Source organism: Watersipora subatra, chromosome 9 (assembly GCF_963576615.1).
Source record: "Watersipora subatra chromosome 9, tzWatSuba1.1, whole genome shotgun sequence".
Classification (NCBI taxonomy): domain Eukaryota; kingdom Metazoa; phylum Bryozoa; class Gymnolaemata; order Cheilostomatida; family Watersiporidae; genus Watersipora; species Watersipora subatra.
The window spans coordinates 34,114,465-34,140,352 of NC_088716.1; the positions used below are offsets into that span (position 1 = coordinate 34,114,465).

The 25,888-nt window shown below is 35.0% G+C and overlaps 1 protein-coding gene across 1 annotated transcript in view; it reads left to right on the forward strand.

Annotated features, from left to right (window-relative positions):
- The window catches only part of LOC137404995 (cilia- and flagella-associated protein 47-like), a 94,916-nt gene that overhangs the window by 54,594 nt on the left and 14,434 nt on the right, over positions 1-25,888 (forward strand). The window contains 15 exon segments of the mRNA XM_068091221.1: positions 1,273-1,409; positions 3,180-3,322; positions 4,280-4,396; positions 4,539-4,688; positions 6,565-6,833; positions 7,682-7,814; positions 11,440-11,587; positions 12,265-12,368; positions 13,717-13,988; positions 16,725-16,873; positions 18,392-18,536; positions 21,092-21,209; positions 23,177-23,342; positions 23,474-23,690; positions 23,831-23,987. Of these exon segments, the coding sequence (XP_067947322.1) occupies positions 1,273-1,409; positions 3,180-3,322; positions 4,280-4,396; positions 4,539-4,688; positions 6,565-6,833; positions 7,682-7,814; positions 11,440-11,587; positions 12,265-12,368; positions 13,717-13,988; positions 16,725-16,873; positions 18,392-18,536; positions 21,092-21,209; positions 23,177-23,342; positions 23,474-23,690; positions 23,831-23,987 (2,425 nt within the window).

Genomic DNA, 25,888 nt, shown 5'->3' on the forward strand with positions numbered 1-25,888 from the left:
AGCTCTGAACATTATTTCAGCTAAATCCCTTATGCAAGAGAGTATTAGATAGTAGAACTCTAATTCATATCTTTTTTTAGCAAAGCATATAATCTATATCATATCATATATTCAGGTTATCAAAGCATATAATCTATATCATATCATATATTCAGGTTATTAAAGCATATAATCTATATCATATCATATATTCAGGTTATCAAAGCAAATAATCTATATCATATCATATATTCAGTTTATCAAAGCAAATAATCTATATCATATCATCTACTCAGGTTATCAAAGCATATAATCTATATCATATCATATATTTAGGTTATCAAAGCATACAATCTATATCATGTCATCTACTCAGGTTATCAAAGCATATAATCTATATCATATCATATATTCAGGTTATCAAAGCATATAATCTATATCATATCATATATTCAGGTTATCAAAGGATATAATCTATATCATATCATATATTCAGGTTATCAAAGCATATAATCTATATCATATCATATATTCAGGTTATCAAAGCATATAATCTATATCATATCATATATTCAGGTTATCAAAGCATATAATCTATATCATATCATATATTCAGGTTATCAAAGCATATAATCTATATCATATCATATATTCAGGTTATCAAAGCATATAATCTATATCATATCATCTACTCAGGTTATCAAAGCATATAATCTATATCATATCATATATTCAGGTTATCAAAGCATATAATCTATATCATATCATCTACTCAGGTTATCAAAGCATATAATCCATATCATATCATCTACTCAGTTTTGAGGGACCAGTTCATATATTTTCAGCATCTACTTTCTCCTATGTACTTACTTGATGGTCTATTTGCACTAGGACACTTCACCAACACCAGTAACAAAAATGTTTTAAGTATCTGATAGGCATAAATTATATATATATGTACAATATACGTAAATTTTATATGATATATTTTACATGTGATATAGGCATAGGATACAGGTTAAGGATATAGACATATTTTATACAAATCTGAACTAGATGATTATCTGGAAGTATGCTATGTAAGTGTATGATTTAAGCATATGATATAGGTGAATGTCACAGATACATGATATACGCATCTGATCCTAGTTTGTGATATAGATATACTTTCCCAGGGATAACATTGAGTAAACTATACTATGCATATATATTATAGGTGGACAACAGCTGATTAGTAGAAAAATGCTATGAGTTTGGTATGAAGTCAATTTAACAATACACTGTTTTGAGCAGGGCATCATACAGGAAGAATCGCCATGTTACGAGCTGCACAAAATAGATGTCGACATCACAAATCCTTTCAAAAAAGATGGCGAGTTCAGAATTGTTACCGTAGAGAAGATGGATGAAAATGAGAATGGCAAGGACAAGTATGTCACTTCCTGTTAAGGATTTATTCCCTATTTAATGCTGCAAAGCCTTGTGGAATCGGCGAGCACTGTGGAGACAGCGAGCACTGTGGGGACTGCGAGCACTGTGGGGACAGCGAGCACTGTGGGGACAGCAAGCACAGTGGGGACGGCCAGCACTGTGCTATGCGTATTCTTTGATCAGGATCTTTTTGTTAAAGTTATTTAGGAAATACTGATGATTTCTCCACACAAAACTCAAAGGATGCTGTATGCTTTTTTATCAAGTACCCACATTCTTTAGTATCTGACTAGATGCAAACTTTTAAACTATCACACTCATCAGTTATTTTATAACTTTGACTATCAGACTCATCACTTATGTTATAACTTTGACTATCACACTCATCACTTTTGTTATAACTTTGACTATCACACTCATCACTTATGTTATAACTTTGACTATCACACTCATCACTTATGTTATAACTTTGACTATCAAACTCATCACTTATGTTATAACTTTGACTATCACACTCATCACTTATGTTATAACTTTGACTATCACACTCATCACTTATGTTATAACTTTGACTATCACACTCATCACTTATGTTATAACTTTGAATATCACGCTCATCACTTATGTTATAACTTTGACTGTCACACTCATCACTTATGTTATAATTTTGAATATCACGCTCATCACTTATGGTATAACTTTGACTATCACGCTCATCACTTATGTTATAACTTTGACTATCACACTCATCACTTATGTTATAACTTTGAATATCACGCTCATCACTTATGGTATAACTTTGACTATCACACTCATCACTTATGTTATAATTTTGACTATCACACTCATCACTTATGTTATAACTTTGACTATCACACTCATCACTTATGTTATAACTTTGACTATCACACTCATCACTTATGTTATAACTTTGAATATCACGCTCATCACTTATGTTATAACTTTGACTGTCACACTCATCACTTATGTTATAATTTTGAATATCACGCTCATCACTTATGGTATAACTTTGACTATCACGCTCATCACTTATGTTATAACTTTGACTATCACACTCATCACTTATGTTATAACTTTGAATATCACGCTCATCACTTATGGTATAACTTTGACTATCACACTCATCACTTATGTTATAATTTTGACTATCACACTCATCACTTATGTTATAACTTTGAATATCACGCTCATCACTTATGTTATAACTTTGACTGTCACACTCATCACTTATGTTATAACTTTGACTATCACACTCATCACTTATGTTATAACTTTGACTATCACACTCATCACTTATGTTATAACTTTGACTATCACACTCGTCACTTATGTTATAACTTTGACTATCACACTCATCACTTATGTTATAACTTTGACTATCACACTCATCACTTATCTTATAACTTTGACTATCAGACTCATCACTTATGTTATAACTTTGACTATCACACTCATCACTTATGTTATAACTTTGATTATGACACTCATCACTTATGGTATAACTTTGACTATCACCCTCATCACTTATCTTATAACTTTGACTATCAGACTCATCACTTATGTTATAACTTTGACTATCACACTCATCACTTATGTTATAACTTTGATTATGACACTCATCACTGATGTTATAACTTTGACTATCACACTCATCACTTATGTTATAACTTTGATTATGACACTCATCACTTATTTTATAACTTTGACTGTCACACTCATCACTTATGTTATAACTTTGACTCTCACAGGAAAAAAGTGACTAAGGCAAAGAAGAAGGCAAAAAAAGTCAAAAGCAGGATCAACCATGGACAGCGTACAGTAGAGACACCGTCTCCCCCACTCATTGAGAAAACTGAGACTGTAGATTTGGCAATGCAGACTGCGGCTGCTCGTAAGTTGGGCCTGAAAATTATTTTAAGTTTTTCTCCCTGTAGGATTATTCAGAAGCAGCCATGCATTGTAGTTTTGTGTGGTTATTATCTGCTCGCGCTTGCAGTACTTGATATCTGTCTTTAGGAGACATTACCAAAAAATACAAAAGGTTCTCAGTGTTCTTATTGAGCGATTCTCCAGAAGACAAACTTTGTTTCATTTTATTTTGTGCATTCAGCTAGTTATTATCGTTTCCTTGATAGTTCTACTAAACAACTAACTATATCTCTTTTTTTGTTTGATCCTCAAAAGGACTAACCATGTCCCCATCTTGTGGTAGATTCACTCAAGTACTATCTCCCCTCCTTTCATAGTTACACATCAAGTAGTGTTGGTGCGGGGCAGCCGGGAATAACTACTAGTAACCTAGAATTTTGGTGGACTGTGAGAGATTATCCGGTGTAATAAGTAACTACGCAATTGCTCCAAACCATAGTATGGCAATTGATTAGCCCAGATGGGCAAGTATTGGTCTATCAAGCTGAAAGTTGTGAATTTTGAAAGCAATTTTTTTTCTAACTTCTAAGCATGCTTGAGGCAGACGAATGGACGGAGGGACATGGCTCTTATTATAGTAAAGATCGTTTTATGTTGACAATGGGAAAATCATGGATACCGAAAGTTCCTAGAGTTGTCTTTTATATTAGCAATAAGTCTGGCAACAATTACTGTATCTTATTCTAGTCGCTAGCTTTATTTCATTGCAAAGTATATCGAGTCTTTTTTTCTTTTAATTACCACTATGCATATTCTTATAGCCTCCATTTTTTGTATGCAACTGCACCGGTCACAAGCCTTGATTGTTATCTCCCTTGTCACTAACGTTTCCATATTACTTATTCTCAGCATAGACAGAGTACAATTAAATAAGAAATGATCAAGTGTTGCCTATAGTTTAACTTCCTAAATTTGACAGATGAGCTGATTGACGGGTCGAGCAAGATGAGCGCCTTCTTTTGCCCAGCAGAGACTGTGTACCTAAAAGCCCATGAAACTAGAACTATACAGCTCCACTTTCTTCCTTTCAACCTCGGTAACGACTTAGAGTGTCTCGTGTGTAGAATTAGTAGGAGTTATCCCTACAATAAAAGTGCGTCTCGTTTTGGACCTCACAGAAATTACTCATAATCAGTGCTTACAAGCATCTCACTCCAGTTTGGCATTGATCTCTACAGGCAAGTACTGCTGCTCAGTCATACTGATGAATGAGAGTATCGGAGAGTTTCTCTACACAGTCGAGGTCAAGGCTGGCTACCCTCAGGTCTCCGCTTTGCCATTCAAGCCTGGCCCTAACAGCGTCCGAATCAGCAGTGCGGCAGCTGCCAGTAAGTCTATATAGCTTACTATTGAAGGTGATCATTTTCAGAACCAATGATTTAGTCAGTTTCTATTGCAGAGTTATGGTCTTATGCAGAAAAATTAACTAAAAATTAATATTGTATATAGTAATATATACTCAAAACCTTTTGAGTATATATTGCTATATACAATATATACTATATATTGTATATAGCAATATATACTCAAAACCTTTTGAGTATATATTGCTATGTACAATATAGGCTAGTAAGCTAGTGTATATATGTATATATATACACTAGCCAAATGTCAGGTGTTCACTGGTATTAAAAACTGCATGTGTATTAAAAACAGCTTATATAAAGTGGCAGGTAATGTAGTTGCCTGGCACTCGCCATTAGCCTGGCACATTGCCAATAGATAATTTGCGTAAGCTTACTAATAAAAGCTAACTACATGCTCTCACGATTGAGCATGCATAAAATTACGCTAGCTACCGCTCTAAATCATTGCACCGTAACGAAGATGGGTAGCATATTTACACTCATATAACGAAATATATCGCCAAATGAATTCATCAACCTTGTGTGGCTTAATCGGTACGGGATTGGACTGGTAAACAGAAAGGTCCGAGATCAAATCTTCTGCGATTCTTCATTCTACGATTTTAATAGCTATAGCTAGACATAGTGAAAGTCATGCGTACGCAACTTTGAGAACTCTATATAGATGACCATGCTATATGCTTATTTGGCTAATGGATTTGGTAATTTAGTGCATATTTGAATATGCACTTTTTTTTAATATGAATTTTATTATAAAACGTATAATTCCTCTAGAAAAACAAACCTGCAGCTGTTTGCAGAGACAAAACCTATCAGAATTTGAGCTAGGTACCAATTTAGGTAAGACGTGTACTTTGACTTTAGCTTTAAAACGGTTTTCTTATCCTAAATTATAAAATTATTGGCATCACCTTGTAGGGAGTTTTGTCCTCTTTCAAATATTGTATAATAAAAACATCAATTTAAGAGCTACCAGAAATGGAAATTATTTTTGTTTGTTAATGCAATGATCTCTTGGTTGTAGCTTAGCTTGTATAAAATCGTCTGCTTGTTTGGAAACTAGCGTTTTCGTTTCCTGTTTGGTTTACTGGACTCTCCGCTACATGGCACTAGGTTGCTGAACTAAGCACCAGTTGTCATGGTTACCATTACAAATTACATCTCAGACATCAATTAGTCAACATGTTTAGTGTAAACTATTGTGGGTGTTGATTGGTCGAGATCTTTCCATAATAATGGTTTTCCCCTCCTTGCTTTCGAATATTTGTATGATTGTCCGTCGTACAAACATTGATTTATTTGATCTTTCGAATTCTTTGATGAGCTGAAAGTCATTGATTCTGTTTGGGACCTTTCAGACGATGCCTTAGAGAACTTTGGTACTTATAGGCTTTGCGCTTTAGCTTTAGTATCCTAACATTAGTATGTATGATGTGGGATGCCTAACATTAGCGTGTGAACGGCAAAAGGGTGTGCACTAGTTAGCAGCCGCTGGAGTGTAATTCTGATTCATGCTAGCTGGTAAAACTGCGCTCTACCAACTATCGCTTATAGTATTACAGTGCTGTGTCTGTTTATTTATATGACACTCTAGTTGGTTAGATTGCATTGTCATACTGTAGCGTGTTTTGTTGCATTTGATTTTATTATATTGTCATGCGAAATCTTGTGTTCTCCTCCAGGATGTAGCATGAATTTGTTCTCAAACAAGTGTGCCGCCCACACCTTATTACGCTGCTACACGAGGCTTCTTTTCTGCACTAGTGCTAAATAGCGTTGCTGTTCTGCATTTAGTGAGTTCCACAGTCTTTACCACTATATTGGTTGACTATTGCAGGCCGGGGACTCGGCCAGTTTGGAGGCAGGGATGATGTGGTGTACTGGAAGTGTGAAGAGGGGCAGCTACTAGAAGAGCTGTTGACGATACCCATGACCAACATTCGGCGAGAGGAGGCTCTCATCACTGCCGCGCACCAGCAGATGACCGAGATGGAATATGAGAGGCGGCGGGTCACCGGCACCCTTAATAGCTCTACTATTACAACTAAAGCCGTTCAGCTGCTCACAGTGGGGGGAAAACTCCACAGCAGCCAAAAGCAACCTAAGGTAACAATTTTTTGATTGGATCACAACCACAACTCTCAATTCTATGCACAGAGCTAAAGATTTTTCAAAAAAATATTTTTCAAGTTCTTTTCTCGAAATATTCTATCTACTTTTGGGAGCTGAGCACTCTCACATGTGTCTAGTTGTGTGAAACTAGTCTAGTTTATAGCTGCACCCCACTGACCCCAGCATGTCATTGTAGGCTAATCACCACTTTCCCTGTGATAGCTCTATGAACTGACCCCCAGCATGTCATTATAGGCTAGTCACCACTCCCTGTGATAGCTCTATGAACTGACCCCCAGCATGTCATTATAGGCTAGTCACCACTCCCTGTGATAGCTCTATGAACTGACCCCAGCATGTCATTATAGGCTAATCACCACTCCCTGTGATAGCTCTATGAACTGACCCCCAGCATGTCATTATAGGCTAGTCACCACTCCCTGTGATAGCTCTATGAACTGACCCCAGCATGTCATTATAGGCTAGTCACCACTTTCCCTGTGATAGCTCTATGAACTGACCCCAGCATGTCATTATAGGCTAGTCACCACTTTCCCTGTGATGGCTCTATGAACTGACCCCATCATGTCATTATAGGCTAATCACCACTTTCCCTGTGGTAGCTCGATGAACTGACCACCAGCATGCCTTTATAGAGTAGTTATTTCTTTTGTACTGTCCATACTAGGTAAGTTTTTTGTCATTGTGCTTACTGTAAGCAGGTAAGTTTCTTAAAATTTCACTGTAAGTAGTAGGTAAGTTTCTTGACATTGTACTGCAAGTAGGAGGTAAATTTAATTGTACTGTAATTAAGAGGTGAATTTCTTGCCTTTGTAATGCAGGCCAAGCACCACCGAGGGACGCAATTCACAGTTAGCATTGACTCCAAGTATTTCTCTTGCCCGTCCACCATCATTGTGCCTCACCCCAACTCTCAGGCTAAGCCTGCCGCCCTGCAGGGCACCAAAGTTGAAGGTTAGCAAACAGGCTACACACAGCCTTCTTAACCAATCACATCTACACAGAGCCTTCTTAACCAATTACAGGCTACATACAGCCTTGTTAACCAATTACATCTACCCACATCCTTCTTAACCAATCACCAGCTACACACAGCCTATTTAATCAATCACAGGTTACATACAGCATTTTTAACCAATCACATCTCAAAAGCTTATTTACCGAGCAGATCATATCCACAGCTATTTAGCCTTTTTCTTTTATTTATATTTGTATGTAAGATAGATTAAAGGTTGTTTAGCCTGAGGCCTGCTTATAATAAGTCAACCCTCAGCTATACTACGGGTTAAACTTGATGTGTCCAATCATAGACACTATTGACTAAATTTTATAATTTATATTGCAGTTTTTGATATATCATAATTGTTATATTACCTAATGATGTATCATTATTGTTATATTAACTAATGATATATCATTATTGTTATATTACCTAATGATATATCATTATTGTTATATTACCTAATGATATATCATTATTGTTATGTTAACTAATGATATATCATTATTCTTATATTACCTAATGATATATCATTATTGTTATATGACCTAATGATATATCATTATTGTTATATTACCTAATGATATATCATTATTGTTATATTGCCTAATGATATATCATTATTGTTATATTACCTAATGATATACCATTATTGTTATATTACCTAATGATATATCATTATTGTTATATTAACTAATGATATATCATTATTGTTATGTTAACTAATGATATATCATTATTGTTATGTTCACTAATGATATATCATTATTCTTATATTACCTAATGATATATCATTATTGTTATATTACCTAATGATATATCATTATTGTTATATTAACTAATGATATATCATTATTCTTATATTACCTAATGATATATCATTATTCTTATATTACCTAATGATATATCATTATTGTTATATTACCTAATGATATATCATTATTGTTATATTAACTAATGATATATCATTATTGTTATGTTAACTAATGATATATCATTATTGTTATATTACCTAATGATATATCATTATTGTTATGTTAACTAATGATATATCATTATTGTTATATTAACTAATGATATATCATTATTGTTATGTTAACTAATGATATATCATTATTGTTATATTACCTAATGATATATCATTATTGTTATGTTAACTAATGATATATCATTATTCTTATATTACCTAATGATATATCATTATTCTTATATTACCTAATGATATATCATTATTGTTATATTACCTAATGATATATCATTATTGTTATATTAACTAATGATATATCATTATTGTTATGTTAACTAATGATATATCATTATTGTTATGTTCACTAATGATATATCATTATTCTTATATTACCTAATGATATATCATTATTGTTATATTACCTAATGATATATCATTATTGTTATATTAACTAATGATATATCATTATTGTTATGTTAACTAATGATATATCATTATTGTTATATTACCTAATGATATACCATTATTGTTATATTAACTAATGATATATCATTATTGTTATGTTAACTAATGATATATCATTATTGTTATGTTCACTAATGATATATCATTATTGTTATATGACCTAATGATATATCATTATTGTTATATTGCCTAATGATATATCATTATTGTTATATTACCTAATGATATATCATTGTTGTTATCCCACGACCAAACAAGAGTGAAACGATTGATTGGGAGATTATGATAAATGCACATGTGCACACAACTCCCAAAATATTATCCGTTAACGGCCGTCACCAAACTCTTGCAACGAAATCCTATCAACAAATTTAACTATTTTTCAGTTAAGTCGTTTAAGTATAATAATGATACAAAACGCATATAAACCTATTTAAATATGTTACCAAGCCTTAGAAAGGTTACCGCAAATTCCTAAAACTAACCCATCTGATCGGATTCTACACAAATAGACAGATTTCTTTGAACGAAAGTCACCACAAAACGCTTGAAAAGCTTGGATTAATAAAAGTTAAGACCGGAAATTGAAACGCCGAGCGACAGAGAATAGAACGATAAAGTCTTGCGCGTTTCACGAAAAAAAACGTGCACTTTTCACCAGTCTATAGCATTGTTCCCAAGGTTTCAGCAATTAACATAGGAGTACAGAAATCGTTTCATTCTTGTCGATTTCAATTTTTTCATTTTCAATTTCATTTGCTGACACATTTGAGTACTTTGGTATTCTAACTGATGTCCAATGCAGTATAAGTAAAGGAAATGACGATGATATTTTTAACAGTTCTTATGAGATTATTACAATAATTAATTATAAGTTTGGATGACTACAGAACAATGACTATGTAGTACAGATTTTCTAAAAATCTATATCAGTGCATTTTACTTCTAATATTGGCCGATATTGCATTTCTATTTTTGCAGGAGGAGAGATATAAACATAATCCTTTCCTTTCATTATTGCTATTTGTTGTATATAATAACACCCACACCCAGTACATTACAGCTACAATTGCAGTTATCCTATTTGACTGCTAATATTGCATTTCTCAACCAACAGTACCCTTTCTTTTTTCCAATATCACTTTGGTCGTGGGCTGTATGGCAGTGGAATTTCTAGTTATCTTTATGTTAACTAATGATATATCATCATTGTTATCTTACCTAATGATATATCATTATTGTTATATTAACTAATGATATATCATTATTGTTATGTTAACTAATGATATATCATTATTGTTATGTTAACTAATGATATATCATTATTGTTATATGACCTAATGATATATCATTATTGTTATATTACCTAATGATATATCATTATTGTTATGTTAACTAATGATATATCATTATTGTTATATGACCTAATGATATATCATTATTGTTATATTACCTAATGATATATCATTATTGTTATATTGCCTAATGATATATCATTATTGTTATATTACCTAATGATGTATCATTATTGTTATATTAACTAATGATATATCATTATTGTTATGTTAACTAATGATATATCATTATTGTTATATTGCCTAATGATATATCATTATTGTTATATTACCTAATGATGTATCATTATTGTTATATTAACTAATGATATATCATTGTTGTTATATTTCTTAACACTGTGTTCAAAGAGCAATCAAAGGCTATTTAAACCAACCAAACATGGCTCGAATGACCAGCTAGTACATGAATGCAGAGGCTATATATAAACATTATATTATATATATTCCTACTTGTCAAGAATTTGTTGTTTTAACAGTCTCAGGTCAAAGGCTCCGGACAGGTATCAGGATGCAGTTTCTAACAATAGCTTCTATCCCTCTTGTTCTTTAACATGTCTGTGTTTGTGACTCTTTGGACGCATAGGCTAACTCTATGGTTGCATAGTCATAGATCTCCGCTCCATAACAGTTGTCCAGTTATGGATGTCTTTAATGTAGCTATTCCAGCCAGCTAAAGTTGTGATGCTTTCTCAACTCATCAAAACCGTCACAAACTGACTTAGTTTTTTGTGGTGAATGTCTGTCCACCATCGAGGACTCAAATGAATACGTTGAACTGTATTACCTTTGCAGGCATGGTATTGGATGATGGAACCATAGACCTGCCGATAAAGTTTACATCAGATAAATCAGGTCACTATCCTTGTCGAATCATATTGGAAGCGCCTGATGACATCAGAGTTTATCAGGTTGAGTGCACAGTCAATCCTCCGGGCTGCAGGTGAGCAGTTCTACTCGTCATTAGGCTTGCCTACTAACACGCTGTCAAACTCTTTTGGAGTTATCTCTCTATTTGATTATATTTTGCTCCAATCTCTCGCCTATGCCAATGTTGCCAAGTTCAAAGAAGATTTTCAAAAGTGTAATCTTTCTTGTCTACTTATGAGATGAAATTGCAACAAAATTTGTTGAATGAGCATTTTCTTACATGAATTAATAATCAGTGCATTCAAGTATCACGAGTAGAAGGGTTGCATTGTAGAAATATAACATGATGGATGAGACAGCTAGTGCTCACCGTATACTGTGCAAGAAAGCAGTACAATTTAAGAGCTGCCAGCATTATACTCAGATTCACTGCTACAAGTCCAATGGCAACTAGCCTAATTGTATATAATTATGACAGTTTAGGGCAGGTGACTGACTCGCTTATATTCCTGCTGACTGACCTGTGGGTGAAGCAGTAAAAAAACTTTTAAGGCTTAACTTTACCTGCAAGTCCTACCAGATTTTCTGTCATTTCTTACAATTGTGCTGAAGGCAGATGTTGCGAGCCTATTGCTATATAGCTATAGCTATATACATGTATTGCTATGCTATTGTATCAGCTATTATTCAGAGCATTTGAAATGTTGACTTATTGTTTGCCCAATATGGCTAAAGTCTTGTGTTATCTAGCGCACAACTGGAGTTGCGAGCCCCTGTCCACCAAAGTGTCATCCAAAACATCCCAATTATAAACACAAGCAAGCATGACTGGCACTTGGATGCTCAGATAGATGGTAGGAATATTCTAAGATATCGCATGGATCTGAGTCATTATAATTTGCTTGCCTAGTTGTTCAGTTTTGTTTTGGATTTATCTCCTCAATTGAATGTTATATGCTCACAGCAATAGTGACTTGTATAAAAATTCACAAGTTTTGAACACTGTTCGCCACTTTGTAAGAGTTGTCATGTTTGGAAGGTACAGATATTTGTTCAGTAAATTTTATTGCTAGCCTTTGGACAATTGTTTCTGACGACACGCTAATATAATACTGTAGATGTTTCGGTAAGATTACTGGCCGGTGGACAGCGGCTAAAGCATAGGCGAGATTAACTGATAATACTGAGTAAACTGTGATTGGCTTTTGTAAGTCTGAACATAAATGTTGTCTAGTTTCAGTCTGCAATTTATTTTCAAGCAGTATTTCATTTGGATTATCTTTTGAGTTCATTTAAAGGTTTACTTGCAACAAAATTCACATTACAGTTATTTGGTATCAAAAGAGTCACTATGTCTTACTCTGCTGTGCTGTACATTGTAGGTGCAAAATATGTGGAAATGTGATTACAAGCTCTTGAAAGCTCAAAAACGAACAGTTAATCGCCGCCATCACAAAACCGCCTTAGATCGGAATCTGTTTATTTCTCTGACGTAGTTAATCCATTTGGTTATTGTTTTGACACGTGATGTTTTCACGTGAATTGAAAGGCCAGTAAAAGGCTCAATATAAAACGTGTCGTAGCATTAGTTTATGACAAACACTTCGGGTTTTACCGAAGACCCCGTATCAAATATAGATGCTCGTTACTTTACAGTTTTGTTTCGGCTTGGTCTAGTCGTCTAGTCGTAATCTGATTATGTGATCCAATACTTCCTGCCAAACAGCTCGAATAATTTCTGCAGCATTTTTCGATTATCACAGGTGACCAACAGGCTTGTAATGTTTATCAGACAATGATATGTATTCCTTCAAGCTAAGGGTGAAAAATTAAATGAATTGTTACAGTAGGTTTTGAGATATCAGTGCTCAAGGTGACAGTGTTACAATGATGATGAAATAGGCGTGCAAGGACGATAGACATAGTTTCATTAAATGCTTCAAGTATATTTGTGAAAATATTTCGGCGAATAAGGTTGCATGAAAGTGTAAACAGAAGCCATCTTGTTCAACTATGTCCCATTTGAGCCGTTTTGGAAATGAATTCTAATCTACATGTGCAGCATTTTCGTGATGGTGGCGATTGACTGTTCGCTTTTTTAGCTTGTAACACAGCAGAGTAAAACATAAATCTTTTGATACCAAATAACTGTAATGGGAAATTTGTTGCAAGTAAACCTTTAATGTTGACAACTGTTCGTAGGGATGGGATTCTTTGGCCCGCCGTCTCTGATAGCCAAGGCTATGCAGGTTACAACATACCCGCTCACCTTTAGACCTGCTTACGAAGCAACTATTGATGGCAGTCTGTTGTTAGAGAACAAGGCCGATTGTCATGAACACATCTTTGATCTGATAGGGGTGGCTACAGAGCCGCTCCCTCTCGAAAAAATCACTATAAAAGGAGCTGTGAACAGTCCTTGGTCTAAAATAGTTGATGTTCCAAATGTGACTAAGAAAAAGCTTGTGTACAGGGTGAGTGAGTTACATAATAGTACTTACATGATAGTACATTACTTACATAATAGTAGTTACATAATAGTACTTACATAAAGCTACTTACATGATCTTACTCACATAACTTACTTTTAACTTATAAATTACAACTTACATGACGATCAGTCACATCAATGCTAGAGAAATTTGAAAAGTCAGCTTTCATTTTTTTGAGTATTTCAGCAACCAATTGTTAATTTATTTGGTACAACTGACTGTTGTTGTTAGGTCTATCCAGGCAGCAATAGACAAAATTTTGTATCGAACATATGGATAAATATATTTTGCATAGTTACATGTATGTGGCCACAAAGAATAAATATCAAAAATCTAAACATTTCCTGTGAAGTCATGTTAGCTAGACTGCTCATTTCTGTAAAGTTATGTTAGCTAGACTGCTCATTCCTGTGAAGTTATGTTAGCTAGACTGCTCATTTCTGTGAAGTTATGTTAGCTAGACTGCTCATTTCTGTGAAGTTATGTTAGCTAGACTGCTCATTCCTGTGAAGTTATGTTAGCTAGACTGCTCATTTCTGTGAAGTTATGTTAGCTAGACTGCTCATTCCTGTGAAGTTATGTTAGCTAGACTGCTCATTCCTGTGAAGTTATGTTAGCTAGACTGCTCATTTCTGTGAAGTTATGTTAGCTAGACTGCTCATTCCTGTGAAGTTATGTTAGCTAGACTGCTCATTCCTGTGAAGTTATGTTAGCTAGAATGCTAATTCCTGTGAAGTTATGTTAGCTAGACTGCTCATTCCTGTGAAGTTATGTTAGCTAGAATGTTAATTCCTGTGAAGTTATGTTAGCTAGACTGTTCATGGGCACTGAAAGCCATTGAGCTGATTAATCTGTGTAGTCTATAGCAATATTCTGAAATGAGTTACAAACCTTCCAGTATACAGTGCACCCTCGAGATACGATGTTGATCCGTTTCAAGGCTGGCATCGTATGGTGAAAAAATTGTATGTCCGGGTATAGAAACCATTGTAATTATACAATGAAAGAAAAAGTACGCATAACATAAACTTTGAATTCACTTCAAATAAGTTTAGCTTGTCAAACTCACCCTTAAATTAAGTTTTAGTATGTATTTTGAACTATTTTAATGAATTTCAACTTTTCATCACGAAATTTTATTCTTCATAAGTTTCTGTCTTCACTTTCATTATAAAATTTGGCGTGTCTGGTTGAAACATTTTTCAACCAGAATTCAATAAGATAAGCCAAGCGATGCAGTTATCGAAAGTGGCCTCTCACACACCTGACCATTTAATGGTTACCGAAAAGAAAAATGAAATTTTATTTACTATTATACAGGACGTACATACCTTTGGAGTAACGTGACTTTAGCTGGTACATGTAGCGAGTAAAGCAGAAAGGAGGCAAAAATGTATCAATGCTAATTATGTTGCTGTATACTTGAAGATTAATTGAATACGTAATGAAATGGAATTTTTAGTAGGCTAAAAAAAGTTGTTTAATCCTGTCCAATTTTTCTTCTGGTTTATAAGAAAAAAAATGCTGGTGCAATGCAAAAAACTGCTAGCTAGCTAACGCTTGTAGAAGGATCCAGAGAAGGTGCTACAGTAGTTTTTCTTGTATTAAATGTGCACAAGAATCAATGTAACCATACGTAGAAAGTTTGTACGTATTTATACCCTAAAGGACAGGGCTTTAACAAGTTTCAGAAAGAAATGTAAATGCGTCAACTATCTTGAGTAGCTAGTTATATGAGTTACATACATACTATGAATGGTATTCACGCAGGAGATAATAAGCCCACCTGCAAAGACATGGTTAAACCAGAAAAGAAAACATAAAATCAAAAGGAAACAAATAAAATATGAAAAACATGTCACACAAGAGATAAATAATATATATTATACATGCATTGTTTTAATGTACCAGTTCACATAAGCAAATTAAACACTTGAAATATTTCTGCCAATGTGGGGTTTTCTGGATCTTCTACTTCCTCGTCCTTACTAAATGGTTTTTCCTTTTGAATGCTGATAGCGTGCATGGCCTTGTAACCCCTTCAAATCTTCAGTCGTAAGCTCCTTCTTGTGCTTGCTTTAATGGAGTTCTTATTTTAATAATAATTACATATGCTGATTGGTCGCATTCATATTCATTGACAATGTTAATAATACCTTGCCTTTTTTCTATTTACGACATCCAACTTTGTTGACATAGAAATCATTTTTTCTTCGTTTTGTAATGTTTTTATCGGTCTCAGATTCCATAGCTAACGAATTAAATGTAGATACTTGTAGTTATATATGTATGCTGGCTTAAAAGTTTATAGTAAAATATATTATAACGCTACAAACAAATATTTGCTCTAGGTTGGGTATTTTATACAAATTTTTTCACGCGGTATGCTGACATGAGAGAAGTCGATCATCGTGTTTCTTCTGAAACGTTCTGAAAATGTTTTCGGCAAACTATATTTCGGTGTCTTGTTTATTCCGACGTGCGTTATGAGCACACCGACCGCCAAATTTTAACTCGGGCGAAGCTTTTCTCAAAATCGTATGGTGAAATAAAATTCGTATAGCGAGGTGAAGATCTCACGATGTTTGACTTCGTAGGGTGAAAAAATCGTATACCAGGGTAATTGTATTTCGAGGGTGCACTGTATAGGAGTTAATTGTGTACAAGCCGCATGTTAACTCACATGACCATTTGGATGTTTTTTGCTTTCTGCTATAGGTTGAGACGGATTTGTCTTTCCTTGGTGGAAAGCCTGTCCTCACAGTGCTTGAAGGCCAGTTAGGCAAGTATGAGCTGACAGCGCTGCCTAGGCGCAGAGGAAAGTTTACAGGCGTCGTTGCATTTGTTGCAGGAAAGAATCCAGTGGTGTAAGTGCATAGCATACATAGTATAGTTGTAAGTACATAACATACATAGTATAGGTGTAAGTGCAAAGCATACGTAGTATAAGTGTCAGTGCATAGCATACATGTAGTATAGGTGTAAGTTCATAACATACATAGTATAGGTGTAAGTGCATAGCATACATAGTATTATTACATAGTATTACCATGTATGCTATGTACTTACACCTATTTAGGTGTAAGTACATAGCATACATGGTATAGTTGTAAGTGCAAAGCATACATAGAATAGGTGTAAGTGCTTAGCATACATAGTATAGGTGTAAGTGCATAGCATACATAGTATAGGTGTAAGTGCATAACATACATAGTATAGTTGTAAGTGCAAAGCATACATGGTATAGGTGTAAGTGCATAGCATACATAGTATAGGTGTATGTGCTTAACATACATAGTATAGGTGTAAGTACATAACATACATAGTGTAGGTGTAAGTACATAGCATACATAGTATAGGTGTAAGTGCTTAGCATACATAGTGTAGGTGTAAGTGCATAGCGTACACAGTATAAGTGGAAGTACATAGCATACATAGTATAGGTGTAAGTACATAGCATACATAGTTTAGGTATAAGTACATAGCATACATAGTATAGGTATAAGTACATAGCATATATAGTATAGGTGTAGGTACATAGCATACATAGTATAGGTGTAAGTACATAACATACATAGTGTAGGTGTAAGTACATAGCATACATAGTATAGGTGTAAATGCTTAGCATACATAGTGTAGGTGTAAGTGCATAGCGTACACAGTATAAGTGGAAGTACATAGCATACATAGTATAGGTGTAAGTACATAGCATACATAGTATAGGTATAAGTACATAGAATACATAGTATAGGTGTAAGTACATAGCATATATAGTGTATGTGTATATACATTGCATACATAGTTTAGGTATAAGTACATAGCATACATAGTATAGGTATAAGTACATAGCATACATAGTATAGGTGTAAGTACATAGCATACATAGTATAGGTATAAGTACATAGAATACATAGTATAGGTGTAAGTACATAGCATATATAGTGTATGTGTATATACGTTGCATACATAGTTTAGGTATAAGTACATTGCATACATAGTATAGGTATAAGTACATAGCATACATAGTATAGGTGTAGGTACATAGCATACATAGTATAGGTGTAAGTACATAGCATATATAGTGTATGTGTAAGTACATAGCATACATAGTATAGGTGTAAGGGAAGTCTAACATTATCTTTCTTATGAAAATCTGAAAGCGATATGTGTCTTCAATGACATAAGGGATGTAGCTGGGATCAGTGAAGGTGCTAATAACTTAGCTACTTCTACAGCTATCTCTAACACCAAGGCTATATTTTACAGTTGTCATCATAGAATCTATTAAGCTAGTCGGCCTGTTAGATATTTACTACTATGCAAGATTATGTAGAGATACTAGGGCTATCAAAAGTATTAAGTTATTCAACACTACCTACCCGCAGTCAATACGACTCAGACGGGGATGAAGTTGTTGGGTCTGACAATGAAGATGATGAGTATAACGGGTACAAAGTTTGGTACAGCGTGACTAGCGACATAGCCCCTGCTCCTGCTGAGAGAAGCATCTCCATACGCTGTAACTGTCAGGTATGTTTGTCTATGATCGTACCATTTTTCAATTTATCGTCCAGTAGAATGACATTGACCTAACTCTGGGAAGCACTGTCAGAAAGAGGTTGGGCAGCCTTTGAAGTTTTTATTAGCTATAGATTGTAATTAAATGCAAAATGCAAAACTAGTTTAACTGTTAATATGTATACACTAATCTAATGCATATACACTAATCTAATGCGTATACACTAATCTAATGCATATACACTAATCTAATGCGTATACACTAATCTAACGCATATACACTAATCTAATATGTATACACTAATCTAACGCATATACACTAATCTAATATGTATACACTAATCTAATGCATGTACACTAATCTAATACGTATACACTAATCTAATACATGTACACTAATCTAATACGTATACACTAATCTAATGCATGTACACTAATGTAATACGTATACACTAATCTAATACATATACACTAATCTAACGCGTATACATTAATCTAATGCAGGTACACTAATCTAGTGCTCATACACTATTCTAATGTGTATACACTATTCTAATGTGTATACACTAATCTAATGCATGCACACTAATCTAATATGTATACACTAATCTATTACATGTACACTAATCTAATGTGCATGCAGTTTTAAACAAACTATTTTAGGTCTAAGGGAATAACCTATCATAAAATAAGTTTTGTATTGGATGAATTCAGTACACAATGCTTGCACTTATGCTATACATACCATACAACGCATGACTAGACCAGCATTGCTTGTTGGTGATCATGGAAGAGAAGTCGCACAAATTTGGTGTGTTTTTCCTTGGATTTAGTCTCCTTCCGCTTCTTTGACTTAATTGTTTCATATGAATGACAGGATATGGCCATTGAACTCTCTATTGTCGTGTTTAAATACTACTAGCTTTTCAGAAGAAAATGAGCCTGTGTTTACACCGACAATTATGTTCTAGAAAATACACACAGTTGTTGGTAAAATTTAGATAAAAGTTGGTTCACAAAGACCAGCATGCGCTTGCAAGGTTTTTTCTGTTGCTTTCTGGCATTTCATCGGTCTTCTTTCTGGCATCTGGATATGTAACTTGTATGCGTATTGGGTTGTCCTTCAACATTATTAGCCGGTAGACGCAAGTTGTCGCTGGCATGACCTCCAATAGTAATATTATCATCTGGTATATATTTGCCATAATGTAAAGCCAACCTTATGATTATATTAGCATTATGGCTTGTTCCTTTTTTATCATGCCTTTTTTGGGTATTAAGAGTTGTTTTGCTCTCTTCCATTATGCTTTCTACCACTCTACCCATTTCTAGTCTTCTACGGAGCTACTTCGATGTCAGGCGGTTCTTTTAGCTGGTGTCTTCATGGTAACCAAGTGTAGATAGCCTCGAGGCTGCTGTCCTCCTGGGTTGCTACTAATGTATGCTGGGCTTCAATTTTTCTGATATCTGTTGAACCCACTCATTGATCTCTACTGAATGCATCACCATGTATCTTTAGTAGTTACTCTACTAGCTTTTTGTTATTTGTGTCCAAGCATTCTGTCAACTATTCTATATGTGGGGTCTAAATGTTTGCTGTCTATTATCATGCTTCCTCTGCCAGTACTATACCTATTCTCATCATGATTAGTGCTTTTACTACTCTTGCCTTTGTAGTGTTTCTATCAATCTGATAGAGTTCCATGTTCTCCCACTGATCTTCACTGCATAAGCGGTTAGTTCTGTCGCTTCAGTAAGGCACACTCCAACCTGAATTAGTTGTTCATCATGATCGCAGCATAACACTGTTTCTGTCTGTACTCTCTAAATAAGTCCAGCCCTAGCAGGTTACACCGATTCATTTCTGCTAGCTGGAGCCGCTGTCATACGACTTGGTTTCTAATGGGCATCTCAATGTCTCCTATTTCATGCATTATTACGACGCTGCCATCTGCAAGTCTTCTCCTATTGGCCATAGCCTTCATCACATGGTTACATTTCTCTGCAAGCTCTTCAAAGCACTGACTGGTTCCCAAGACATCACTGAATGTGAGCATTCTGCATCTATTATCATCACATTTTTCACATAGAGTGCATCACAGAGTGCATCATAAAGTGTATCATAGAGTGCATCATAGAGTGCAGCATAGAGTGCATCATAGAGTGTATCATTACCCACTGCAGCCATTCCTACTGCAGCCATTCCTACTGTAATTTATCTTTTTCACTTCTCTCTCTTTCTTGCAACTACTTGCTCTTCTTTTACGGAGAGTTCACTTTATTCTCCACTACTTCTTCATCTTTACTCAGTTCGTGGTTAGCTGGTTCAGAGTGACCAGCGTCTGAGTCTGCCTGCGCATGACCTGATGGCGTAGAGTAGTAAGTATAGCGATCCTTGGTATCGCTACTGCATTCCTGTTGGTATGTCTGCGTCCTCACTCTGTATCTCAGGCTGTAGAAGGGTCAAGGGTGTCGCTACGCTAGTTACATTATGTATATTTGATGAAATGGTCTGTTTTTGCTACGCTACAATACAAGATAAATCCATGAATTGAAAACCTTTACAGAAAAGAGCGGTAGTGGAAATAGGAGTGAAGAACCCTACAGAGAATGACATAAAATTGGAAGTAGACATACATGGGATGGGCCTCTCTGGAGAGAAGGATATTCTCGTGCCAGCCAAAGGTATGTATGGAGGGACTGGCCTCATTTAGAAATCAAGCACCTTACAGAGACTGACATAAAATTGGAGGTAGACATATATAGAAGGGTCTCTCTGGGGTGAAGGATAATGTTTAGAAGCCCTCCGGCAAGTGTACATCACTTAGCTATCCTCAAACAGTGCTTGATGGTTATACCTGATGATCCTGCCAGAAATCTTTAAGCTGATAAATGTTTTGTTCTATGAAGCATTTTAACTAAAGCTTACCTTTCAGCAGTTGTGACTCTTTCATTGGGTCGGCTCTCTTAACAGATGTGTCAACGAATTTATGTCAACAAAAAACAAACATTTGTATTACAAGAAATTCCCCTGACCACGACCTGGTAATGGAATAAGTGATAATGAAAAAAAGAAAGGGTAGTGCTGGTTGTTGAAAAAGTAGTTGTCAGCAGGAATTGGTAGAGTATAGTGTAAAAGAAAGTTGTTCGAGATGACATAAATTAAATTTGAGGGAGCACGACTTCAAAAAGGTGCAAATAGCAATTTCAACAAATATAGAAAAGTTAGATAAGTTCAGCATTTGATGTAGATGGTTGCTGTGAGGACCTATTTATCCTCCTATTTATCCTCCTATTGCACTGTAATAATTGAGAGACACGTGGACGGCCATTCCATTGGCCGCGACGTGGTGTTTTGGGAAGTTGTATGTCCATGGTAGTTGTCAAGTTGTTTTGAAGTTAAATTCAAAAAGTCAATTATGCAAAACAAAAGATTGTAAAAAAATCACGCTTAATCCACTACTATCTCAAACCTATGTTTTACAACAATAAAATAAATATTAATTAAAGCTGTAGGCCTAACCTACTGTAATGTATGTAATTTAACAACAACAATAAGGAAATATGTTTATTATAACTCTGAAATGCGAAATTGGAAGTAAAATGGCAAGCTACTGTCTACTATACACAGTTTGAAAGTTGGTTGTGTTGAATGCAGAACGGTTTTGATAGCGATCTTTAACAGAAAGCAAGTATGAGCGTTCACGCGTCTGGAAGTTTTCTGCAAACTGCAGCAAAATAAAAGAATGTTCTCGTCGTAAAGGGGCATTGTAGTTCGGCCCTAGCTTGTACATAAGTTGTAAAGAATTTTGGCTAACGTTTTAAATAATTTAATGAAACCTTCGGTGATTGGACAAAAAAACATAGGCTGATAAACTGTGTACCACAATTTCGTACCTGTAAATCGGTCTACGCCTCAAACGGTCTACATTTATTACAAAAATCTTCGGATAAATTCAATTACAAGTAAACAATGCCATAGACTGGTGAAATGAGCACAGTTTTCTCGTGAAATGCGCACTGCTAAATAGTTCTACTATCTGTCGCATGGCTTTATTGACATATCGTAGGCCGGTCTTAACATTTATTAAACCAAGCTATTCAAGCGTTTTGTGGCGATTTTGGGCCAAATTAATCTGTCTATTTATGGATAATCCGATCAGATGGGTAAGTTTTAAGATACTGTCGACAATTTACAAAGACTTGGTAACATATTTAAATAGGCTTATATGTGTTTTGTATCGTTATTATACTTTAACGACTCTACAAAACGATGGTTAAATTTGTTGATGAGATGTCAAAGGGTTTGCGACGTTTTTGATGAATAATTTTCGTAAGTTGTGTGCACATGCATTTATTATAAAAACTCTCAAACTTTGCTCCGCTCGTTTGGTCGTTGGATTACTTTTGTATTACTAATGATGCTATACTGATATTTATATTACTATTATAATAATATCACTATTATATTTATATTACTGTTGTATTAATATTGCTATTGCATTACTACTATATTGCTGTTAGAATGACGCTGAAATAAATAACTGGGAACAATATTTCTACATGGCTTCTATCACTAATGCTGAGATCATCAGCTATTGTTCCTGAAGGAGCCTCGTTCTCATCTTTACACTCTATAATAATACTCGCAGGAAGTGCTGCCTATGAACTAGTCTTCTTTCCTACCTGCATCGGGGAGACCAAAGGAAGTATAATATTCTACCATGATGCGACGGGAGAGTTCTGGTACGAGATTGATCTGATTGCTGAAAACCCTGCCATCACAGATCTTCCAGAGATGTCCTGTGAGCTTGGAAGGTAAATAGGCTGGGAGGTCATTTAGTGCGTGTCTAGAGGTATAATCTTTTTGCTGAACATGTGTGTGTAGTAGCGAGTTGTTATTGCTAGCCACCAAGTTCATTAAGCTGATAAAGTTGTATCTTGAACAGGTGGACTCAGCAGATGATATCACTGACCAATCCAACATCACAAACACTAGAATTTGTGCCGACAATATCTAATGCCAACAACTTCTCACTAGAACGTGATGACCAGAGGCCGATAGTGATCAAGGCTGGGGCAACTCTCAAAGTTCCTCTCAACTTCATGCCCTCATCTCTTGGCCAAGCTGACCACAAGGCAAAGATTACATTCCACAGTGAAGAGGTTAGAGGATATTTTACCCAAACCAGTATTGATGTTTATATTTTCATGAATTGGAAGATTTTGGAATATTTGTAAAATCTGAGGGAAATTTTTGGTCTCTGTTTTTTGGTCTATCCATTTTGTCTTTTCATATCATCTAGTTTGGAGAATGGGTCTTCACAGCTTCAGGCAAAGGAACCCTGCCCCAACCACAAGAGCCAGTTAGTCTGAGTTCACCAGCTGGAGCAAACAGTACAGTAATCATACCTTTCAGGAACCCCCTTGACACAACCATCAGCGTTGATGTTGTGCTTACTGGTAAGCATTTATCTTATTCATCGTCTGCTATTCTGGTTTACCACCAGGATGTTCAGCCGCACAAACAGATTGAGTCAGAACACTTTCTTGTCACTTTCTAATTTTAGTTTATGTTCAAACGCTCTCACCACACATAAAAACTACGCCTGACTTGTTAATCACTATGTTTCCATGATGCGCAGCGCTTCAATGCAGCCCCCTCCTAAGTCGAGAGGGTTGTACATTTACATGCTGCGCAGTGGTTTTCAGCAAATTAGCCAGAGAAGAAAAATTGTATAATTCGAATCACCGGATGGAGAGATAAAATCGATCATGGATACCGAACGTCAGAAACAGTCTTTTTATGCTTCTGTCGTCGTTATATTTTTATTTACAATACACATTCACAAGGTTTTACAAACCGTAACACAATTTTTACAAAGTAATATATTTGAATAAGTATTTTTAAGTAATATATTATTTAAATGTTACTTTATGACTTGCCGCCTATTTTTCGAAGTGTTGGCATTGATAACAAAGTCTAGGAAAGTAATCACCTAAATAAATATTAAGACCATAATTAAATTTAAGTGAAAGAAGATCGGAAGAATAGAAAAAGCGAGATTAGCAAGATAACTTTAGTGCTAGTTTATGGCCTTCGATGAATCTGCCTCCACAGCATGAGAGCTATGCGCAGCTACTGCGCAATGCCGTTTGCTTGCTGTGAATTTGCACTGGCTTCGCACTGATCAGTGCGCAATGATTTCAGTGCGAAGACGCAGTTTCCATGATTCGAAGAGAGCGAAACTCCGAAGTACTGCGCATCATGGAAACAGTGATTGATAACAAAACATATAATTTTATGGTAAACTTTGACTTGCGATCAATCTCTTTACATACAAAAGTTTGAAATATGATGTCAATTGATACAAGTACGTGTATTCGACACAAAACTTAAAGGAGTTTATAGTATACGTCATTGGAAGTTTCTCAAAACACTGTAGTAAATCAGTTCACATGTAAACAGTTTGCCTTTATATAACTTGGTTTAGCAGAGCTTGAATGATATTGACATAATATAATAATATTAACATAATACAATAATATTAACAGAATACAATAATATTAACATAACATATAAACAGCATTGATTGTCTTAAAATAGACTGGAAGAAGACTAGTGATAGCGTAAATAGGGAAAAACAGCTGATTTTCTTAGAATATAAGCTTATAGTAAAATAAATCTTACACTGTCTGGGAGTCATTGTGAGAAAACAGGTGAAGAAAGGAAAGCGAGCAACTGGAGACGTGACAAACAATCAAAGATATACCGAACCAGAAATATATAGAATATGCTAATTTATAAGAGTGAGATGATTAGCTCCGTATTTTACTGTCACTCCTACCGATGCCCCATCCACCTCTTTTCGCTTGCTTTTCATTTGAAGGCAAAGGGATTACAAAAACATTTTTTTTGCTTTTTTGTGGATTATTACTTAATTAATTGAGTTTCTGGTATAAAGCTAATTCTTTTTTAATTTAGTTTTTTACTTAGTTTTAAACAACCCATTATTCTGCTATTATATAATACTAGATGAATGTCCGGCATTGCACGGGTAATAAAATAAGTACCCAATGATTTTGAGTACCTCAAACTAGTAACTTGAACTAGTCTAAATATTTACTATAGTAACAGCCATGTCTGAAGCCAGCTTAATAATCGTTATGTGTTATGATCTCTCACGAAGTCATGATCTTCAAGCGTGCTAGTTGTAACCAATGGTTTTTTTCCAAGCGCTTTAAACATGCATAGTTTGACCGATGTATTGAGTATGACCACAATTATTCCATTGTATAGTCCATAGGCCTAGTAGATAGACTGGATTCTCCAAGTTCAAATTCAGTGCGCAGTAGATTTTTTG